At 40.4% G+C, this 20,383-nt stretch overlaps 1 protein-coding gene across 15 annotated transcripts in view; it reads right to left on the bottom strand.

Annotated features, from left to right (window-relative positions):
• SLC39A9 (solute carrier family 39 member 9) overlaps positions 1-20,383 on the bottom strand; it is a 64,350-nt gene that overhangs the window by 20,708 nt on the left and 23,259 nt on the right. For 7 of the 15 annotated variants that reach the window (XR_013395193.1, XM_015143935.3, NM_001194438.3 and 4 more), the window contains 2 exon segments: positions 17,099-17,207; positions 1,271-1,468 (listed from right to left, as the gene is read on the bottom strand). Coding sequence is in view for 11 of the 15 variants with exons in the window: in NM_001194438.3 (NP_001181367.1) it covers positions 1,271-1,468; positions 17,099-17,207 (307 nt within the window). In the remaining 4 variants the exon portion in view is untranslated. 15 annotated transcript variants of the gene reach the window in all.

Here is a 20,383-nt window from a genome sequence, read left to right as displayed (position 1 = left end):
TATCAGCACTATCTTTACTGCCCAGTAGAAATCAGACTAATCAGGTTATTTTACGGTTGTAGATTATCTTTAAATTATCGTTTTCACTCATCACTACTTTAAGGACTTAGAGAACTGCTGCCACGCTGCATGACTACAGCTTTCCTGTCTGCAGATGCTCATGTGGCAGAGCTGGACAACGATCAAGTAGCTCTGCATCTAACAGCCACTCAGCCACCAAACAGCGACAGTCACAGGGCTCTCCCACTGGGACCAAGATATTTATGTCGCTTTCCAATATTTCCTACCTGCAAAATTCCCTGCTGACATATCTGAAAAAAGATGTCTACAAATCAATCCTTGGAGAAGTTTTATAACTCTCAAATTTATTTCTATCACCATGGGATCAATGTGTATCATGTATCAGAATCCTTTATTAATATAAATTGTACAAAAAATGTTGACCTAGCCAAAGATGAATTCATTGATCTTAAAACAAAATAGTAACTATGACTGGAGTTAAATTTGAAAAGTCTTGGGGAATTCTAGCTGTCCTTTAGAGAAGCTTATGATTCCTTAAAAAGCAAGCTACAAATGCATTTAGGTACATTTGTAAGAAAATACCTTTGTAAACCCAAGATTTTCTACACCAATAACCAACAAAACAAAAACTCAAAATCAACTAGATGTTTAACTTGACATACATGTTGCCTTGTTACAGACTACCTCATAATTTAATGTTCTTAAGCCAAGCATATTATTATGTAATAGCTAGCATACTAATGTCCTAGAAAATAAAATTCAACTCTAACTTGTTTAGGATTTAAATGTATTATCTCATTATTTAATGCACTGATAAAGATATACATTACTATATCACAAATTTGTTCTGTTGTTTTAGTAACTGTATTTCAACATAGGTGGTTTTCTCTGTGATCCTATGTACTATGTTTTACACATTTAAAAACAATATTCCAATAAAAGGTCCACAGTCTTTAGACTTCCTAAGGGCTCCATAGCAAAAAACTAAGTTAAGAACTTCTGCCCTAGACTCTCAACCAAATGTGGCAGCTTTAAGACAAGTAAAGTAATAAACCAATAAACACTTATTTGTGCCACATGCCACAACTCACTAGCTCTCCCCACTTAGTTAAATGTTCACTAGAACCCAAGGAAGACAAGAGTTTTAGCACTAAATACGGCCACTGATACAGACTAAAATATTTGATCATTTTTAACTTTCTAAACTGCAAATGTATTGCACTGCCCAGAAAGCCTTGGAGCCACTCACCGTCAGTAGGATGCACATGGGAGTTACCAATCTGGTCCACCAGCAACATGAAAACGAAGCCCAGTACGAGGGAAACACCAATATAGGCATGCAGCTGTGTGTGGTCGTGGCTGTGCTCATGTTCATGGACAACTGATTTTTCTGCTGCTTTGTCTGATGCAATCACATCATGTGTTTCACTCGCTTGGTGGTGTTTTCCTAGAGCAGAATAAACCATAAAGAGAAAATATGTTTTTCCCCTAAAAACATTATGTAGGAGTTTCTATTCTTTGTATTTCAAGCTCTACTTACTTTACTGTAAAGACATCCACTTTCTATATTGTAATCCAGCCAATCATTAACTCCTTCAACTTAAAGTTCATGATGAAAAAATTCCCAAATGTCTTCTGCCTTTGGCATGCAGACCTTCTGACTGCCTATTATTCTAAAAACCTGGGAAGTGGAAGCAAATCACCATGCAAGAAAGCAATCATATTCCCAAAGGGACACCATCCCCAAATATTCCTCTGAGAAATTCACGCCAATCTCACCAGAAAATACACTGTTTTATTCTGATGAAAATAGGCAAATGAAGAGCAGTAACAATGAAAATAATTGCAATCAAATTCATCTAGTTTATACCTAGGTTGATATAAAAATTTCAAATAAGGAACAAATTGAGTAGAAAATTTTTAGCTTTATAAAATATCAGCAGACAATTGCCAGCAAGAAACCAAAAGGGCAGAGCAGTTTAAGAGGCACATCCTTCAGTCTAAATTCAGTTCTAGAAATATGGAGGCTGGGAGACTCTGAATTGCAGCAAATGATACTTGGCCAGTTGATAATCCCAGTTTACAGTAACATATTTGTCACTTAAAACATAATGCTTCAAGGCCAAAATGCTTACCTTTGCTATATTTCATGAATAGAGAATAACATACTAGATATTTATAATTTATAATCAGATTAAGCAGTTTAACCCTTTTTAAAAAAATTGAGACAAGGTCTCATCTTTCACCCAGGCTGGAGTGCAACAGTGGTGCAAATTATAGCTCACTGTACCCTCCACCTCCCGGGCTCAAGCAATTCTCCTACCTCAGCCTCCCAAGTAACTGGGAAACCACAGGCACGTACCACCATAACCAGCTAATTTGAAAAATTTTTTGTAGAAATGGGGTCTCCCCATGTTGCCTAGGCTGGTCTTGAAATCTGGGGCTCAGATGATCCTCCCACCTCGACCTCCCAAAGTGGTGTGATTACAAGTATGAGCCACTGTGCCCAGCCTAGAGACCCTCTCTCTTAAAAACAAAACAGGCCAGGTGCAATGGCTCATGCCTGTAATCGCAGCACTTTGGGAGGCCAAGGCAGGCAGATCACGAGGTCAGGAGATCAATGCCAACATGGTGAAACCCCATCTCTACTAAAAATACAAAAATTAGCTGGGCATGGTGGCACATGCCTATAATCCCAGCTACTCAGGAGGCTGAGGCAAAAGAATTGCTTGAACCAGGGAGTCGGAGGTTGCAGTGAGCCGAGATCGCGTCACTGCCCTCCAGCCTGGCAACAGAGCGAGACTCTGTCTCAAAAAAATAAAACAAACAAAACAAAACAAAACAGTTTCACAAAATAATATCCAACCTTACAACAGTTACAACGCACTCTCCTGTTTCTTTCTTTCTCTCTCTCTCTTTTTGAGACAGCGTATGGCCCTTTCACCCAGGCTAGACTACAGTAGTGCAATCTCAGCTCACAGTAACCTCCATTCCCTGGACTCAAGTCATCCTCCTGCCTCGGTCTCCTGAGAAGCTGGACTACAGATGTGAGCTACCAAATCCTGCTAATTTTTATATTGTTTTTGTGGAGATGGAGTTTTGCCATGTTGCCCAGGCTGGTCTCAAACTCCTGAGCTCGAGTGATCCGCCCACCTTGACCTCCCAAAGCGCTGGGATTACAGACTTAAGCCACCATGCCTGACACTACTCTTTTCTTTTTGAGACAGAGTCTCGCTCTACACCCAGGTCGGAGTGCAGTGGCATGATCTCAGCTCACTGCAATCCTGTGCCTCCAGGGTTCAAGTGGTTCTCATGCTTCAGCCTCCCGAGTAGCTGGGTTTACAGGTGTGCTACATGGTGAGTTCTTGCGAGATCTGATGGTTTTTAAGGGGCCCTTCCCCTCTTCACTCAGCACTTTTCCTTCCCACCACCTTGTGAAGAAGGTGCCTTGCTTTCCCTTGGCTTTCTGCCATGATTTTAAGTTTCCTGAGGCCTCCCCAGCCATGCTGAACTGTGAGCCAATTAAACCTCTTTAATGACCTTTATAAATTACCCAGACTTCAGGGCCTTTTGTGGTTGCATATGAATTTTTAGGATCGTTCTTTCTATTAAGGTTTATTTGGCTTACAGTTCTGCAGGCTGTCCAAGAAGCATGAATCTGAGGATCTCAGGAAGCTTCCAATCATTGCAGAAGGGGAGTCACATGTCACAAGACGAGAGAGGGGAGGGGTGCCATGCTCTTTTAAACAACTAGTTCTCCAGTTAAATTATAGAGAGAGAACTCATTAGCAAGGGGACACACCAGTTTGTGCATGAGGGATCCACCCTCCTGACCCAAATATCTCGCGCCAGGCCCCGCCTCCAACACTGGGATCACGTTTCAACACGAGATGTGGAGGGGACAAATGCCCAAACCATAGCAAATGCCACTGGAATTATGATAGGGATTGCATTAAATCTGTAGATCACTTTGGGTAGCATGGATATTTTAACAATGTTAATTCTTTCAATTCATGAACACAGAATACCTTACTTATATCTTCTTCAATTTCTTTAATCAATGTTTTATAGTTTTCAGCACATAGATCTTTTACCTCCGTGGTTAAATTTATGCCCAAGTATTTTATTTTATTTTATTTTCTGATGCTATTTTGAATGAAATTGTTTCCATAGTTCCTTTTTCAAATAGTTCATTGTTAGTGTATAAAAATGCAACTGATACTTGTATGCTGATTTTGTATCCTGCAACCTCACTGCATTTGTTTATTAGTTTTAATAATTTTTTGATGGAGTCCTTAGGTAGTTCTATGTATAAGATCATGTCATCTGAAAACAGAGACAACTTTACTTCTTCCTTTCCAATCTGAACGCCTTCTATCTTCTTTGTCTGCCTGATTGTTCTGGCTAGGGCCCCCTACATTTTATTTAAATGTAGAGTAAAGTGATAGACAAAGCCACAGATAATCATACCTCTATAAAGAATCTGACACATGGCATTCCTACAGAAGAGATAAAAATGAGTGAGATAATCTATATTGAGCCATGCCTGACAATAGCAGTTTTGACAATACATCACATTTATATTTTCATCTTTGACCCAATAGTCTACCTTCCTAAAAGCACCAATTCTAACAGTCCAAAGAATTTTGAGATGTTTTCAGATTTTGTCTCCACAGTAAACTGCTGCATTACCCAATAATCTTTGAAGTTCTTAAAACTTGTTTCTATAGTTTTTTTTTTCACATGAAAGTTGATAATCATCTAATTCCAGTGATTTTAGAGCTATAATTACATATGAGTAAGAGGTTCCTTTTTACATTAATTAGTATTTAATAATGCTTATTAAAGCATCAGAGCACTTAGTTAACATGATATACTGAGTTCTGAAAACAATATATTATCATAATTATAAGGTCCACAGAAGAATGAAACCATAGGCTGTAGTAACATGTATACAAACTTCTTTCTTGAAGTATGAAGAAAAGTTGGTTTGGTCTACAATAAAGAAAGAGGGCGGCTGGGCGCGGTGGCTCATGCCTGTTATCCCAGCACTTTGGGCGGCCAAGGCAGGCAGATTACCTAAGGTCAGGCATTCAAGACCAGCCTGGCCAACATGGCAAAACCCTGTCTCTGCTAAAAATACAAAAATTAGTTATGCATGGTGGCAGGTGCCTGAAATCCCAGCTACTAGGGAGGTTGAGGCAGGAGAATCACTTCAACCCAGGAGGTGGAGGTTGCAGTGAGCCAAGGTGGTGTCACTGCACTCCAGTTTGGGTGACAAGAGCAAAACGCTGTCTAACAAAAAAAAAAAAAGGAGTAAGGGAAGAGGGTAAGAAAAGAGAGAGTACAGCAGCAAAAACAAAATTACAATGATATGTCTAAACTCATCAGTATGAAGATGTAAAATATTTGGAGACAGCTTAGCTGAAAGGTAATATCATGGTTAGGTAGGTTACCTCACACATTTGTTTTGGGTTACTCTTCCCAGCACTTTGGGAGGTTGAGGTGGGTGGATCACGACATGAGGAGTTCAAGACCAGCCTGGCCAAGATGGTGAAACCCCATCTCTACTAAAAATACAAAAATTAGCCGGGCATGGTGGCAGGTGCCTATAATCCCAGCTATTCAGGAGGCCGAGGCAGAGAATTGCTTGAACCTGGGAGGTGGAGGGTGCAGTGAGCTGAGATCATGCCACTGCACTCCAGTCTGGGTGACAGAGTGAGCCTCTGTCTCAAAAAAACAACAAAAAATTTCTTTAACAGGGGTATTAACATTTTAAATTTTAAAAGGAATGTTGGAGACATCTGATGCTGGCCATGTTAGAGTAAGTGCATTTTGACGTCGATCACCCACTGATTACAACAAAAACTGAACAAAACACACCAAAAAACAGCTACTTCAGGACTACAAAACATAAACAACAGCAAGTGAACGGAAAGCAGCAAAAACTTCTAGAGAGATCCTGTCCTTCTGGCCAGAGGACCAGGAAAAGAGGCTGCTAAGATGTAGTGAAGTACAGGAAAGTCTCCCCTTTTTTTCTTTACCTCCTCTTTTTCTGGGAGGCAGAGGTTGCAGCAAACCCAGTTGCAGAACTGCATGGTAGCAACAAAGGCAGTTAAAACCCCATCTTTCCAGCCAGAGCAAATAGAAAAAGGGACTCCAGTGGTCTGAAGTGTATAGGGGGAAACCTGGTTATGCTGTTCTGCCTTTTCTGCTCTTACTTTCCTTTGACAGAAGCCCAAATTACACAGAACTATGTGGTGGCAACACATGCAGTGTTGCATGCAGCCACATATGCAACACATGCAGCCAAAACTCTAGAGAAACCTTGTCTTTCTTGACAGAGGACCAGGAAAAGGGGGTCTGTTTGCAAGAGAATGTGAAAGGAACACTGGAGAGGAAAGAGCTGAGGGAGGTGTTAATCCTATGTATAAATGGCACAAGTCCCAGGCTCACCCCTGAACTCAGTATACACAGGATATAGCCAAAGCAGCATTGTAAAGGCTTTGAAAACTCAGCTAAAATGAGAACCATCAGCAAAAAACAAAACAACAACAAAAAACAGAACTTTCAGACTGAATCTAAATAGGTTAACCTTCTGCTAAAACAAAAGAAACAAACATTCTTCAGAGATTTTGACAGGACTCAGATTCTCAAGTTATAATATTCAAAATGTCCAGCATACAACCAAATTTTATGACATACAAAGAAACAGAAAGTTCTGACCAATTACCAAGGGAAAAGACAATCAACCCAACCCACAGATCACTCAGATACTGGAACATTCAAAGACTTATTTAAGGCAGCTACTCTAACTATGTTCTCTAAGCTAAAGATAACATACTTTTTGAAAAATAATTTTTAAAAAATAGAGATAGGGTCTTGCTATGTTGCCCAGGCTGCTATGAAATCCTAGGCTCAAGTGATCCTCCCACCTGGGCTTCCCAAAGTGCTGGGATTATAGGCATGACCCGCTGTGCCTGGCCTAAAGGTAAAAAATCCTCAAATAAATGAATGTCCTCAGCAGAGAAACAGAAACTGTAAAAAGAAACCAACTGGAAATTTTAGAACTGAAAAATATAATATCTAAAGTAGTAAATTCACTGGATGGGATCAACAATAGATTGGAAATGGCCAGACACAGTGGCTCACGCCTATAATCCCAGAATTTTCAGAGGCCAAGGCACGTGGATCACCTGAGGTCAGGAGTACCAGACCAGCTTGGACAACATGGTGAAATCCCGTCTCTACTGAAAATGCAAAAATTAGCCAGGCGTGGTGGCACACCCCTGTAATCTCAGCCACTTGGGAGGCTGAGGCAGGAGCATTGCTTGAACTGGGGAGGCAGAGGTTGCAGCAAACCCAGATCACGCCACTGCATTCCAGACTGGGCAAAAGAGCAAGACCTTGTCTCAAAAAATAAATAAATAAATAAAATAAAAGAAAGAAAATAGTAGACTGCAAAGGACAGAGGAATGGATCAGAGAATCTGGCTACATGGCAGAGGTAAGAAGTACAAATGAAGATCACATGGCTCACAAAGCCTAAAATATGTACTACTTGATGCTTTACAGAAAAAGTTTGCTAATCCCTGGTCTAAACACACCAATTAGAAGACAGAGGTTGTCAAACTAGAGTTTTTAAAAAAGATACAACTATATGCCATCTGTAAGAAGTCCACTTTAAATGAATGACACAGGCTAAAACTAAAAGGATAGAGCGGAAAGATACAACCATGGAAACACTGATCAAGAGAAAACTGAATGGTTATATTAAAATTAGATGAAGTAGACTTGAGAACAAGAAATATTATCAGGAATAAAGAGGGATATTACAAAATTATTAAAAAGGCCAATTCACCATGGCATAGCACTCCTAAACATGTAGGTACCTAACCAAAGAGCTTCAACATACATAAAGCAAAAGCTAATAGAAATGAAGAGAAACAGAAAAATCCACGATCATATTTGAAGACTTCAATACTCCTGTCTTAGTAACAGATAGAAGCAGAAAATCAGTAAAGATATAGAAGACTAATATTATCAAACAACTTGACCTGAAATTTACAGAACAAGAGAATGTACATTCTTTTCAAGTGTACATGGAACATTCCACAAGATAAACCATATTCTGGACCATTAAAAAAGCATTTACAAATTTGTAAGTTTTCAAATCATACTAAGTATATTCTCTTACCATAATAAAGTTAAACTCGAAATCAGTAACAGAATCAGGGGCAAGACAAAGCAACCAACCAAATTTTAAAAAAACACCACTCAAAAATTTGGAAATTAAATCACACAATTCTAAGCAACACATGGGTAAAAGAGGAAGTTGCATGAGAAATTAGAAAATATTTCAAACTAAATAAAGATAAAAATATAGCACACTAAAATTTTGAGATGCAAATAAAGCAGTGCTTAGAAAGAAATTTATAGCATTAAATTCTTTTTTCAGAGAGGATCTTGTTCTTTCACCCAGCCTAGAATGCAGTGGCATAATCATGGCTCACTGCAGCCTCAACCTCCTGCTATGTGTGTCACTGCGGCCACCTAATTTTTTTGTAGTCATTGCGCTCACCTCATTTTTAAATTTTTTTTGTAAATAGAGGGTCTTGATATGTAGCTCAGGTTAATCTCAAACTCCTGGTCTGAAGTTATCCTCCTGCCTTAGCTTCCCAAATTACTGGGATTACAGGTGTGAGCCACGATGCCTAGCCTAAATTCTTAGAAAAGAACAGGCCAGGTGCGGTGGCTCACACCTGTAATCCCAGTACTCTGGGAGGCCGAGGCAGGTGGATCACCTGAGTTCAGAAGTTCAAGACCAACCTGACCAATATGGTGAAACCCTGTCTCCACTAAAAATACAAAAATTAGCCAGACGTGGTGGTGGGCGCCTGTAATCCCAGCTACTTGCAAGGCTGAGACAGGAGAATTGCTTGAACCCGGAAGATGGAGGTTGCAGTGAGCCAAGATCATACCACTGCACTCCAGTCTAGACAACAGAGCGAGACTCTGTTCCCCCCCAAAAAAAAAGAAAAAAAGAAAAGAATTACATGCCTGTAATCTCAGCACTTTGGGAGGCCGAGGTGGGAGGATTACTTGAGGTCAGGAGCTTGAGACCAGCCTGGCCAACATGAGAGAAAAAGGGAATCCATAAAAAACCTCTATCTAACCTCATATTTAATGGTGAAAGACTGAATGAAAGTAAGGCAAGAATGCTCATTTTCATTCCTAATCAATCTCATAATGGATAGTCTAGTCAATGCAATAAGGAAGGTTACAAACAAACAAACAAACAAACAGGCAGCTAGGAAAGGAAAAGGTTAAGCTGTCCCTATTCACAGATGACATGATTATTTATGTAGCAAATCCCAAGGAATCTACAAAAAAGCGCCTATACGAAATGAAATTTCTTATACTAGAACTTCCTATATACTAGAATACTAAACATTGAAAACATTATAAAAGTAATATTTACAATTACTAAAAACCTGAAATATTTAGGCATAAATCAATAAACGATCTGCCGATCTGTATGCTAAAATTACAACACTGATGAAATAAATCAAAGAAGATCTAAATAAACGGAGAGATATACAGGGCTCATGGACTGGAAAATACAATATTCTTAAGATGTCTATTCTCTCCCAAATTTATAGATTCAACTCAATTTCAGTTGGAATCCCAGCATGATTTATTCTATAGATATTTGACAAGCTGATTTTAAAATGTTTATCGAAAGGCAAAGAAGTTTATGGAAAGCCAAAACAATCTTGAAAAATAAGAACAAAGTGGGCTGGGTGGGGTGGCTCATGCCTATAACCCCAGCCAAGGTAGGAGGGTCGCTTGAGGCCAGGAGTTCAAGACCAGCCTGGGCAACAGAGTGAGGCTGTCTCTATGAAAAGTTTAAATAATTAGCCAGACATGGTGGCATGCACCCGTAGTCCTAGCTGCTGGAGAGGCTGAAGTGGGAGGATTGTTTGAGCACAGGAGTTCAAGGTTACAGTGAGCTATGATCATGCCACTGCACACTCCAGCCTGGGTGACAGAGTGAGACCCTGTCTCAAAAAAAAAAAAAAAAAAAAAAAGAGAAAACTAAGAACAAAGAAGGACTCCACTACTTGATTTCAAGATTCACTATAAAGCTACATCAAGACAACGTAGTGCCGGTAAAAGGTAAACATACAGACCAATAAAACAGAATAGAGAATCCAGAAATAGACCAACATGAATACAGTTAATTGATTTTTGACAAAAGTGCAAAGACAATTCAATAGAGAAGGGATGTTTTTTTCAACAAATGGTGTTGAACTACTGAACATCCACCCATATGCCAAAAAATGAACTTTCACCTGCATTCAAAATTATATCAAAATAAATCATAGAATTAAATGTAAAACTGAAAATCATAAAAGTTTTAGAAGAAAACAAAAGAGATAGTATCTTTGTGAATTTGGGCTCAGCAAGGAGTTTTAGATATGACACCAAAAGCAAAATCTCAAAAGAAGTAACTGATAAATTGAACTTCATCAGAATTAAAAACTGCTAAAAGTTACTGTTAAGAGAATGAAAAGATAAGCCACGAACTAGGAGAAAATATTTGTAGAACACATATCTGATAAAGGACTTGTATCTAGAATATATAAAGGATTCTCAAAACTCAATAATAAGAAAACTCAATTTTTAAAATGAACAAAATGTTTGATATCACCACAGAAGCTGTAACAATGGCAATTAAGCATATGAAAAGATGTTCAGCATCATCACAGGCAAATGCAAATTAAAACCACACTGAGATATCACTACGCTGCTATTAGAATGGCTAAAATAAAAAACTAAAACAAAACAGACAACACTAAGTGTTGACAAGGAAGGGGAGAACTGGAACTCTCACCTATTATTGATGAGAATGCAAAATATTACAGTCATTTAAGAAAGAGTTTGTCAGTTTCTTTATGAAATTAAACACATATTTGTCATGTGACCCAGCAATTCTACTTGTAAGTATTCTTTCGTCTTGCTCTGTTGCCAAGGCTGGAGTGCAGTGGCACAATCTCAGCTCACTGCAACCTCTGCCTCCCAGCCTCATGCAATCCTCCCACCTCAGTCTCCCAAGTAGCTGGGACTACAGGTGTGCAGCACCATGCGTGGCTAATTTTTTGTAAGGACAGGGTTTCACTATATTGCCCAGGCTGATGTTTGTAAGTATGCAAGAAGAATAAAAACTCATGTTCATACAAAAACCTGTACATTAATAGTTACTTTATTCATAGTCACCCAAACCAGGAACCACCCATATATATGTCTTCCAACTGGTGAAAGAATAGACAAATATGGTTCATGCAAACAACGAAATATTACTCAGAAAAAAAAGGTACAAACTATTGATACACAGAACAAGATACGGGGACTTCAAAAAGCTTGTGGAAAAATGGAATTAAAAGATTAAAAAATTTAAAACTACAAACTTTATTACTGAACATAAGCTCTATCAAGTGTGAGACACTTTTGTAAGTGATGATGATACCAGCTATTTAGTTCACCGCTAAATAACTGAGGGTCCTGGAAATTTAACCATGTCAATGTAATCTTTTTTACATTATTAACTGAAGAAAAATGGGTACCCTTTATAGATTTTAAGATTAGGAAACAAAAAGAAGTCGGAAGGAGCCAACTTAGGACTATAAAGAGGGTGCCCAAAAGTTTCCTGTTGAAAATCTCGCAAAATTGCCCTTGTCTGATGAGAGCAATGAGCAGGAACATTGTCATAGTGAAGGACTCTCTGATCAAGCATTCCTGGGCATTCTTCTGCTAACGCTTTGGCTAACTTTTTAAAAACACTCTTATAATACGCAGATGTCATGGTTCATTGGCACTCTAGAAAATCAACAAGTAAAATGCCTTGCACGTCCCCAAATACTGTTGCCAGTGACCTTTGCTCTTAACCGATCCACTTTTGCTTTCACTGACCACTTCCACTTCTCAGTGGCCATTGCTTTGAATGTGGTTTGCCTTCAGGATCATACTGGTAAAGCCATGTTTCATCTTCTGCTACAATTCTTCGAAAAAAATGCTCTAGGATCTTGATCCCACTTGGGTCCCATTTCCACTCAAAGCTCTGCTCTTGTCTACAGCTGATCTGGCCACAACCGTTTTGGCATCTACTGAGTGAGAAGTTTGTTCAATGTAAAATTTTCAGGCAGAATTGTGTAAGCTGAACCAATTTACAGGGCTATGGGGCTGGCTAATTTTTGTGCTGTTAATTGTTGGTCTTCTTTAGTTAAGGCATGAACAAAATTAATTTTCTTTGAAAATAGGTGTAGGCCGGGCATGGTGGCTCAAGCCTGTAATCCCAGCACTTTGGGAGGCTGAGGTGGGCGGATCACGAGGTCAGGAGCTCGAGACCATCCTAGCTAACACAGTGAAACCCCGTCTCTACTAAAAAATACAAAAAACTAGCCAGGCGAGGTGGTGGGCGCCTGTAGTCCCAGCTACTTGGGAGGCTGAGGCAGAAGAATGGTGTAAACCCAGGAGGCGGAGCTTGCAGTGAGCCGAGATCCGGCCACTGCACTCTAGCCTGGGCGATAGAGCAAGACTCCGTCTCAAAAAAAAAAAGAAAATAGGTGTGGATGGTCTGCTGCTGCAGGCTTCATCTTCAACATCATCTTGTCCCTTCTTAAAACAAGTTAGCCATTTGTAAACTGCTGAATTCTTTGGGGCACTGTCCCCATAAACCTTTTTTTTTTTGAGACAGAATCTTGCTCTGTCGCCAGGATGGAGTGCAGTGACGTGATCTCGGCTCACTGCAACCTCCGCTTCGCGGGTTCAAGCGATTCTCCTGCCTCAGCCTCCCAAGTAGCTGGGATTACAGACATGCGCCAGCACGCCCAGCTAATTTTTGTCTTTTTAGTAGAGATGGGGTTTCACCATATTGGCCAGGATGGTCTCGATCTCTTGACCTCGTGATCCGCCCGCCTTGACACCCAAAGTGCTGGGATTATGGGCGTGAGCCACCGCACTCGGTCCCCATAAACTTTTTGTAAACCATCAGTGATTTTACCATTCTTACACCCAACCTTCCCCATAAATTTGATGTTTGTTCTTGTTTCAATCTGAGCAGAATCCATGTTGCTCTGATATGGGCTCTTTTCAAACTGTTGCCTTAACCTTCTTAGTGTAAGTAGATCCTGTTCAGACATGTTATAAAAAGTTAGCGCAAGCTTATTTTAGTGCAAAAAAGTTTTTTGAAATCCATGCATAGTTTTTCCATAATACACATTTTCCCTTCATATACTGACCCTCAAATGCATTATGCTAAGAAGCCAGACCCAAAGGTTACATGATTCCATTTATGACATTCTGAAAACGCAAAACTATATAGACAGAGATCAGTGGTTGCCAGGGGTTGGGAGTGGAGAAAAGATTTTATTACAAATGGACAGCACAAGCATATTTTTTGGGGTGACAAAACTATTCTGTATCTTGATTGCAGTGGTGATAACATCACTCTCTATGCATCTGTCAAAACTTGTAGATGTGTACACCAAAAGAGTGAATATAAAATATATAAATGAAAATATTTTTTAAAAAATTTAAATGACTTAGGGCTAGAAATTAATCTATGATGAAAGGTTAAAGAGAATGTTTATTTTCAGAAAAGACCTACAAAGCACTTTGTAATCTGTTTTCAAATGACACCATAAAATTATTCTGGCTGGGTACAGTGGCTCACACCTGTAATCCCAGCACTTTGGAAGGCTGAGGTGGGCGGATCACTCGAGCCCAGGGGTTCGAGACCAGCCTGGGCAATATAGTGAAATCCTGCCTCTATTAAAAAATCTGAAAACTACCTGGGTGTGGTGTCATGCGCCTGCAGTCCCAGCTACTTGGGAGGCTGAGGTAGGAGGGTCACCTGAGCCTGGGGAAGTCAGGGCTGCAGTGATCACACCACTGCACTCCAGCGTGGAAGACAGAGTGAGCCCCTGTCTGGAAAAAAAAAAAATTATTTTGGGTCAAAAATCAGGAAAACTGAAAATAAGGGAATGCAACCTATGGTGTTATTTTATGTGTGTGTGTACCTATGTGTATATATGTAAACACATGTATACAAAGTATATATAAGTATATACACTACACACACATATACATATACATACACACACACAAATGTATGTGTATATATTGGTTTTTGTCCACAGTTCCTGGTTCATAACTTACATAGCCCTTGTTGCAGTCTTTTGTTATACTGTTGGGTGTGTTAGGCCTCAAGACCAGGCTTCCGACCTTCTCCTGCCCTCTTTTCACCTGCTCCAAGGCAGGACTTGGGGTCTTAAGCTCCCATGAGAGGGTACGATCCTAAATCCTGACGGGAGGAATGCTAACATCTTGAAGTTTCCATAAAAACCCAAGAGGACAGGGTTTAGGGAACTTGTGGCTAGCTGAACACATATCAGGGCTGACAGAAAGGTGAAGAACTCATCCATGTGCCAGGAGGGTGGTGCACCCCAACTCCACAGGGTCAGAAGCTCTAGCACCCAGGACCCTTCCATACCTTAGTCTTTGTATTTCTTCATCTGGCTGTTTGGCTGTTTATCTGTATCCTTTAAAATATCATTCTTAGTAAACTGGTAAACGTAAGTGTTTCTCTGAGTTCTGTGACCCACTCTCACAAATTAACCCAAAGACGGGGTTGTGGGAACCCTAACTTTAAGCCAGTTGGTCAGTTTCAGAGGCCCAGGCTTGCAATTGATGGGTGAAGAAGGGAGCGGTCTTGGGGACTGAGTCCTCTATCTGTGGGATCTGACACTGCCTCCAGGTAGACAGCATCAGAATTAAATTAAATTGGAGGACACCTGGCTGGTGTCCACTGCCTGGTAGTGGGGAGATATCTCACGCATCTGGTCACAGAAGTTTTCTTCTGTGTTTATGATTGTTGTCATGTGAGAGCAGAGGGAAAATATGATTAGAGAGAGTTTTTCTCTACATACAACCTAACACATGGTAGATAATTTTAGTCTTAAACTACACCTGGGGTGGGTGTGGTGGCTCACACCTGTAATCCCAGCACTTTGGGAGACCAATGTGGGAGGACCGCTTGAGTCCTGGAATTGGTGACCAGCCTAGGCAACAGAGGGAGACTCTATTGCTCCAAAAAAAATTAAACATTAGCCAGGCATAGCAGTGTGTGTCTATAGACCCAGCTACAGAGGCAGGAGGATAGCTTAAACCCAAGAGATTTGAGCTGTGATCGCAAAACTGGACTATAGCCTAGGCGACAAAGTGAGACCCTGTCTCAAAACAAACAAATAAAAAAAACCCAAAAAACCCCCAACTATATCTGAAACATAGTTTGTAAATTATATCTCAAATTGATATTAAAAATAACACAAAGAAACTATACTTGAAGCACTTCTTTCCTCTACTCCAGTGTTTCTAAAACTTGTTTCATAAGAATTGCAGACAACTTGTTAAAAATAGATATTACCTTTGTGAGGCCAAGGAGGGCGGATCACCAGGTCAGGAGATTGAGACCATCCTGGCCAACATGGTGAAATCCTGTCTCTACTAAAAATTCCAAATAATTAGCTGGGTGTGGTGGCGGACGCCTGTAGTCCCAGCTACTCAGGAGGCTGAGGCAGGAGAATGGTGTGAACCTGGGAGGCGGAGCTTGCAGTGAGCCGAGATTGCACCACTGCACTCCAGCCTGGTTGACAGAGCGAGACTCCGTCTCAAAAAAAAAAAAAAAAAAAGATATTCCCAGGATCCTTCCAGGAGATTAAGGAACCTAGGCTGGAAGTCAGGAAATTATACTTTTAAAATGTACCTCTTCCTCAAGGAATTTTCATTATCAGACAACTTTAGAAAACAAAGTTCCATTCATAAAAGGACAAATACTAGGATAGTGATTTCTATAGTGGAATCATATCCCAGAAAAATTCAAGATGACCCACTAGAATATGAAAGAAAATATTGTTCTTCTATGTATATTTACTTTAAATCTCAGGCCTCAAAAACGTTCCTATTTTAGGAGTGTATTTTATAATGTACACATTAAATCAGTGCAACAGTGCATGTAAATCATTCCCCACTCCCCCTGTAGGATGTGTGACCATAAAAAAGCAGAGACCACTGCTGTAAGGTAGAGACCACTGATTTATTATTGTTCCCCAATACAGCTGACCACTCCTCAGCCCCGTCCTATCTTGCAACACTTCTGCAATCCTCATTTATATCTGCCAAAACTCTTTGTCTATCAAACCCCCGCCTAAAAGCATCATCATTCTGGATGAAGGACACAGTTCTCTTCCTCTACCAAGATGTGAAAAAGTATTTATTATATTGTATCTAGTAAGAAATTTGGAAGTGCCTACCTCTTTATACTATTCTTAACATCCGGTAGACTTGGTGCTTGAGGATTCAGTTCACGGATTTAACAGCTGTGGTGTCAATCCTTCACAGGAAACTGTGAAGTTTCATGACATGTAGTAATCAGATTTTGCTAAGTCACAAATGTGAATCAAGTATGCTTTTCAGCTGTGTGAAGGACCAAATTACTTTGCTGGTGAGTGAACCAAGCTGACCACCAAGCATTTACTCTCACACAGCTCTACCGTTCCCTCTGCTTGTTGCTATTAAGGTCAGGAAAGGCCTCTTTAATTTTTCAGTTATCCGTTACTGCATGGGTCCTCACCAATTATCTATAAAGTTTACTGTAAAGGGTCCTTAAATTTAAATATTTATATCTATATATTTTTAAATTAGCAAAAATGCAGCCACTATCATGTGGGATTTGGGAAGTGTTTGAGTAAGCATTAAAAAAGAACTGTCATAACTTAAAATGACTCATATTCATGCACTATGGCAAATAAACATTAAGTGGTATTCATGATTTGGGGCATTCAGTTCACAAACTGCTAAGGATGTGTTCAATATCAAAGATATCAAGATATCTCTCAACAATTCTTCTCAAGGTAGAACTCTATGGTAAACATGAACTGTGCTCAGAAAACTAAGCTTCATCCTGCTAATCCTCCAAGTCAATAACATATCTCATATAAGGTTCTTCTCTTTCTCACCCTCAAGAATATCTTCATAAAGGGCATGTACTCCTTCAGGCACAATGACCGCCAGAGCAGTTCCACAGAGAAGGCCAGCACCCAGAACAGTCACCAGCTTCAGTCGTTCCTGGGGAGAAAACAAATCATTGCGAACTTTGATTAATGAATGGGGAAAAGTTTCTGAAGTATCTGTAATCAAGACTGTGAGCTGCTCAATTGTGAGACCAACATCTACAATAGACGGTGAGGCTAAAAAATGATCAATTTCATGAGTAATGCCAATTAAAACAAAGAGATGAATTTTTTTTTTTTTTTTTTGGAGACAGAGTTTTGCTCTGTTGCCCAGGCTTGAGCACAGTGGCGTGGTCTCAGCTCACTGCAGCCTTTGTCTCCCAGGTTCCAGCAATTATCCTGCCTCAGCCTCCCGAGCAGCTGGGATTACAGGCGTGCACCACTACATCCAGCTAATTTTTGTATTTTCAGTAGAGACGGGGTTTCACCATGTTGGCCAGGCTGGTCTCCAACTCCTGACCTCAGGTGATCCGCCTGCTTTGGTCTCCCAGAGTGCTGGGATTACAAGCGTGAGCCATTGTGCCCGACTGAGATGAAATTTTTTAAATGACCAGGTTAACAATGATTTGGGAAAATGTCTACTATCCATGATAGGGAGAATGAATACACTTTAATACTGGAAGGAATGTGAATTGCTACAACTTTTGGAGACCAAAATTTGGCATTTAGATTTAAAGCCTCAAAAATGTGAACTCTTTGATCCAGAAATTTTACTTCTAGAAATTCACCCTAAGAAAGAATCGTGTAAAGATGACCACTGTGCTTATTACTAATGCAAATCTGAAAATAAATGTCCAATAAAGGAGACTGGCTAAATAAACTATAAATTTCATTAAGAGTACCACACCACTCAGCCATTAAAAATTAAGAAATAAATATGTTAATAGATATAGGAAGTCATGATATGCTGCTATGAGGAAAAGGCTGATGGCAATCAGTATGTATTGATAATCTCATATTTATAAAAAATATATACGTAAGTAGAACAAATTACATTAAACATTAACAATTTTTTACTTAAAATTATAATTTGCAATATATAAATACATAACTTATAAAACATAATTTATCTACAATAAACATGTATTACTCATACAATGAAAAAAATGTATTTAGATATCAATGCTAAAATTCTTCTGTGGTTTTAATCCAACTTAATCCCAATTGTTGTCTTTTTACCCAAGTTTGAGAGACTCCGTCTTGTCATACAAAAAGATTAGGTTTCAAAGTTTCTTGAAGCAGCAGTATACCCTAATATGACTTCCTGGGATCTTAGAAGTATGAAAAATGATCTTAAAAACTACAACTAGGTGGGTGGATCACCTGAGGTCAGGAGTTCAAGATCAGCCTGGCCAACATGGTGAAACCCCATCTCTACAAAAATACAAAAATTAGCCAGGCATGGTGGTGTGTTCCTGTAATCCCAGCTACTTGGGAGTCTGAGACCGGAGAATCACTTGAACCCAGAAGGTGAAGGTCGCAGTAAGCAGAGATTGTGCCACTGCACTCCAGCTTGGGTGACAGAGCAAGACTCCATCTCAAAACAAAACAAAACAAAACAAAAACACCTGAGAAGAGAGCCAGGCACGGTGGTGTGCACCTGTAGTCTCAGGTGGTGGAAGACTGCTCGGGTGGTGGAAGCAAAGGATCATTTAAACCCAGGAGTTCAAGGCTATAGTGTGCTATAACCACATCTGCTACAATCACTGCACTCCAGGCTGGGCAATATAATAAGCGCTGTCTTTAAAAAAATAAAAAATAATAAAAAACTACAAGAAGCCAGACATAGTAGTACACACTTGTTGTCCCAGATATGGGGAGGCTGAGGCTGTAGTGAGCTATGATCTTGCTGAATTATACTCAAGCCTGGACAACATAAAGAGACCCCATTTTTCAAAACAAAACCACAAGGGAATAATTATATATGTTGCTTATGAAAAAGTTTCAATAATTTAATGGTACATCATGTACTTTATCTATTTGTTTAAGAGCTTAGTTAGCAAGCAAGTGGTCTGTTCCAAGATGGCCAAATAGGAACAGCTCTGGTCTGCAGCTTGCAGCATAATCGACACAGAAGACAGGAGATTTCTGCACTTCCAACTGAGATACCAGGTTCACCTTATTGGGACTGGCTGGACAGTGGGTGCAGCCCATGGAGGGTGAGCTGAAGCAGGGTGGGGCATCACCTCACCTGGGAAGCACAAGGGGTCAGGAGATTTCCCTTTCCTAGCCAAGGGAAGCCATGACAGACTGCACCTGGAAAATCAGGAGACTGCCACCCAAATACTGTGCTTTTCCAACGGTCTTAACAAACAGCACACCAGGAGATTATATCCCACTCCTGGCTTAGCGAGTCTCATGCCCATGGAGCCTTGTTCACTGCTAGCACAGCAGCCCAAGATCGAACTTTGAGGAGGCAACCTGGCTGGGGGAGGGGCGTCTGCCATTGCTGAGGCTGGAGTAGGTAAACAAAGAGGCCAGGAAGTTCGAACTGGGTGGAGCCCACCACAGCTCAGCGAGGCCTACCTGCTTCTGTAGACTCCACCTCTGGGGGCAGGGCAGAGCTGAACAAAAGGCAGCAGAAACTTTGGCAGACTTAAGTGTTCCTGTCTGACAGCTCTGAGGAGAGCAGTGGTTCTCCCAGCATGGTATTTGAGCTCTGAGAACGGACAGACCGCATCCTCAGACTCCCTCCACAAGTGGTTCCCTGACCCCCGTGTAGCCTAACTGGGAGATACCTCCCAGTAGGGGCCAACTGACATCTCATACAGCCAGGTGCTCCTCTGAGATGAAGCTTCCAAAGGAAGGATCAGGCAGCAATATTTGCTTTTCTGCAATATTTGCTGTTCTGCAATATTTGCTGTTCTGCAGCCTCTGCTGGTGATACCCAGGCAAACAGGGTCTGGAGTGGATCTCCAGCAAACTCCAACAAACCTGCAGCTGAGGGACCTGACTGTTAAGAAGGAAAACTGTTAACAAACAGAAAGGAATTGCATCAACATCAACAAAAAGGACATCCACACCAAAACCCCATCTGTAGGTGACCGTCATCAAAGACCACAGGTAGATAAAAACCACAAAGATGGGGAGAAACCAGAGCAGAAAAGCTGAAAATTCTAAAAACCAGAGCGCCCCTTCTCCTCCAAAGGACTGCAGCTCCTCGCCAGCAACGGAATAAAGCTAGATGGAGAATGACTTTGACGAGTTGACAGAAGTAGGCTTCAGAAGGCC

Source organism: Macaca mulatta, chromosome 7, assembly GCF_049350105.2.
Source record: "Macaca mulatta isolate MMU2019108-1 chromosome 7, T2T-MMU8v2.0, whole genome shotgun sequence".
In the NCBI taxonomy this organism is placed as follows: Eukaryota; Metazoa; Chordata; class Mammalia; order Primates; family Cercopithecidae; genus Macaca; species Macaca mulatta.
Note: the sequence above shows the minus strand (reverse complement) of the source record. Positions and strands in the feature narration are given on the sequence as shown.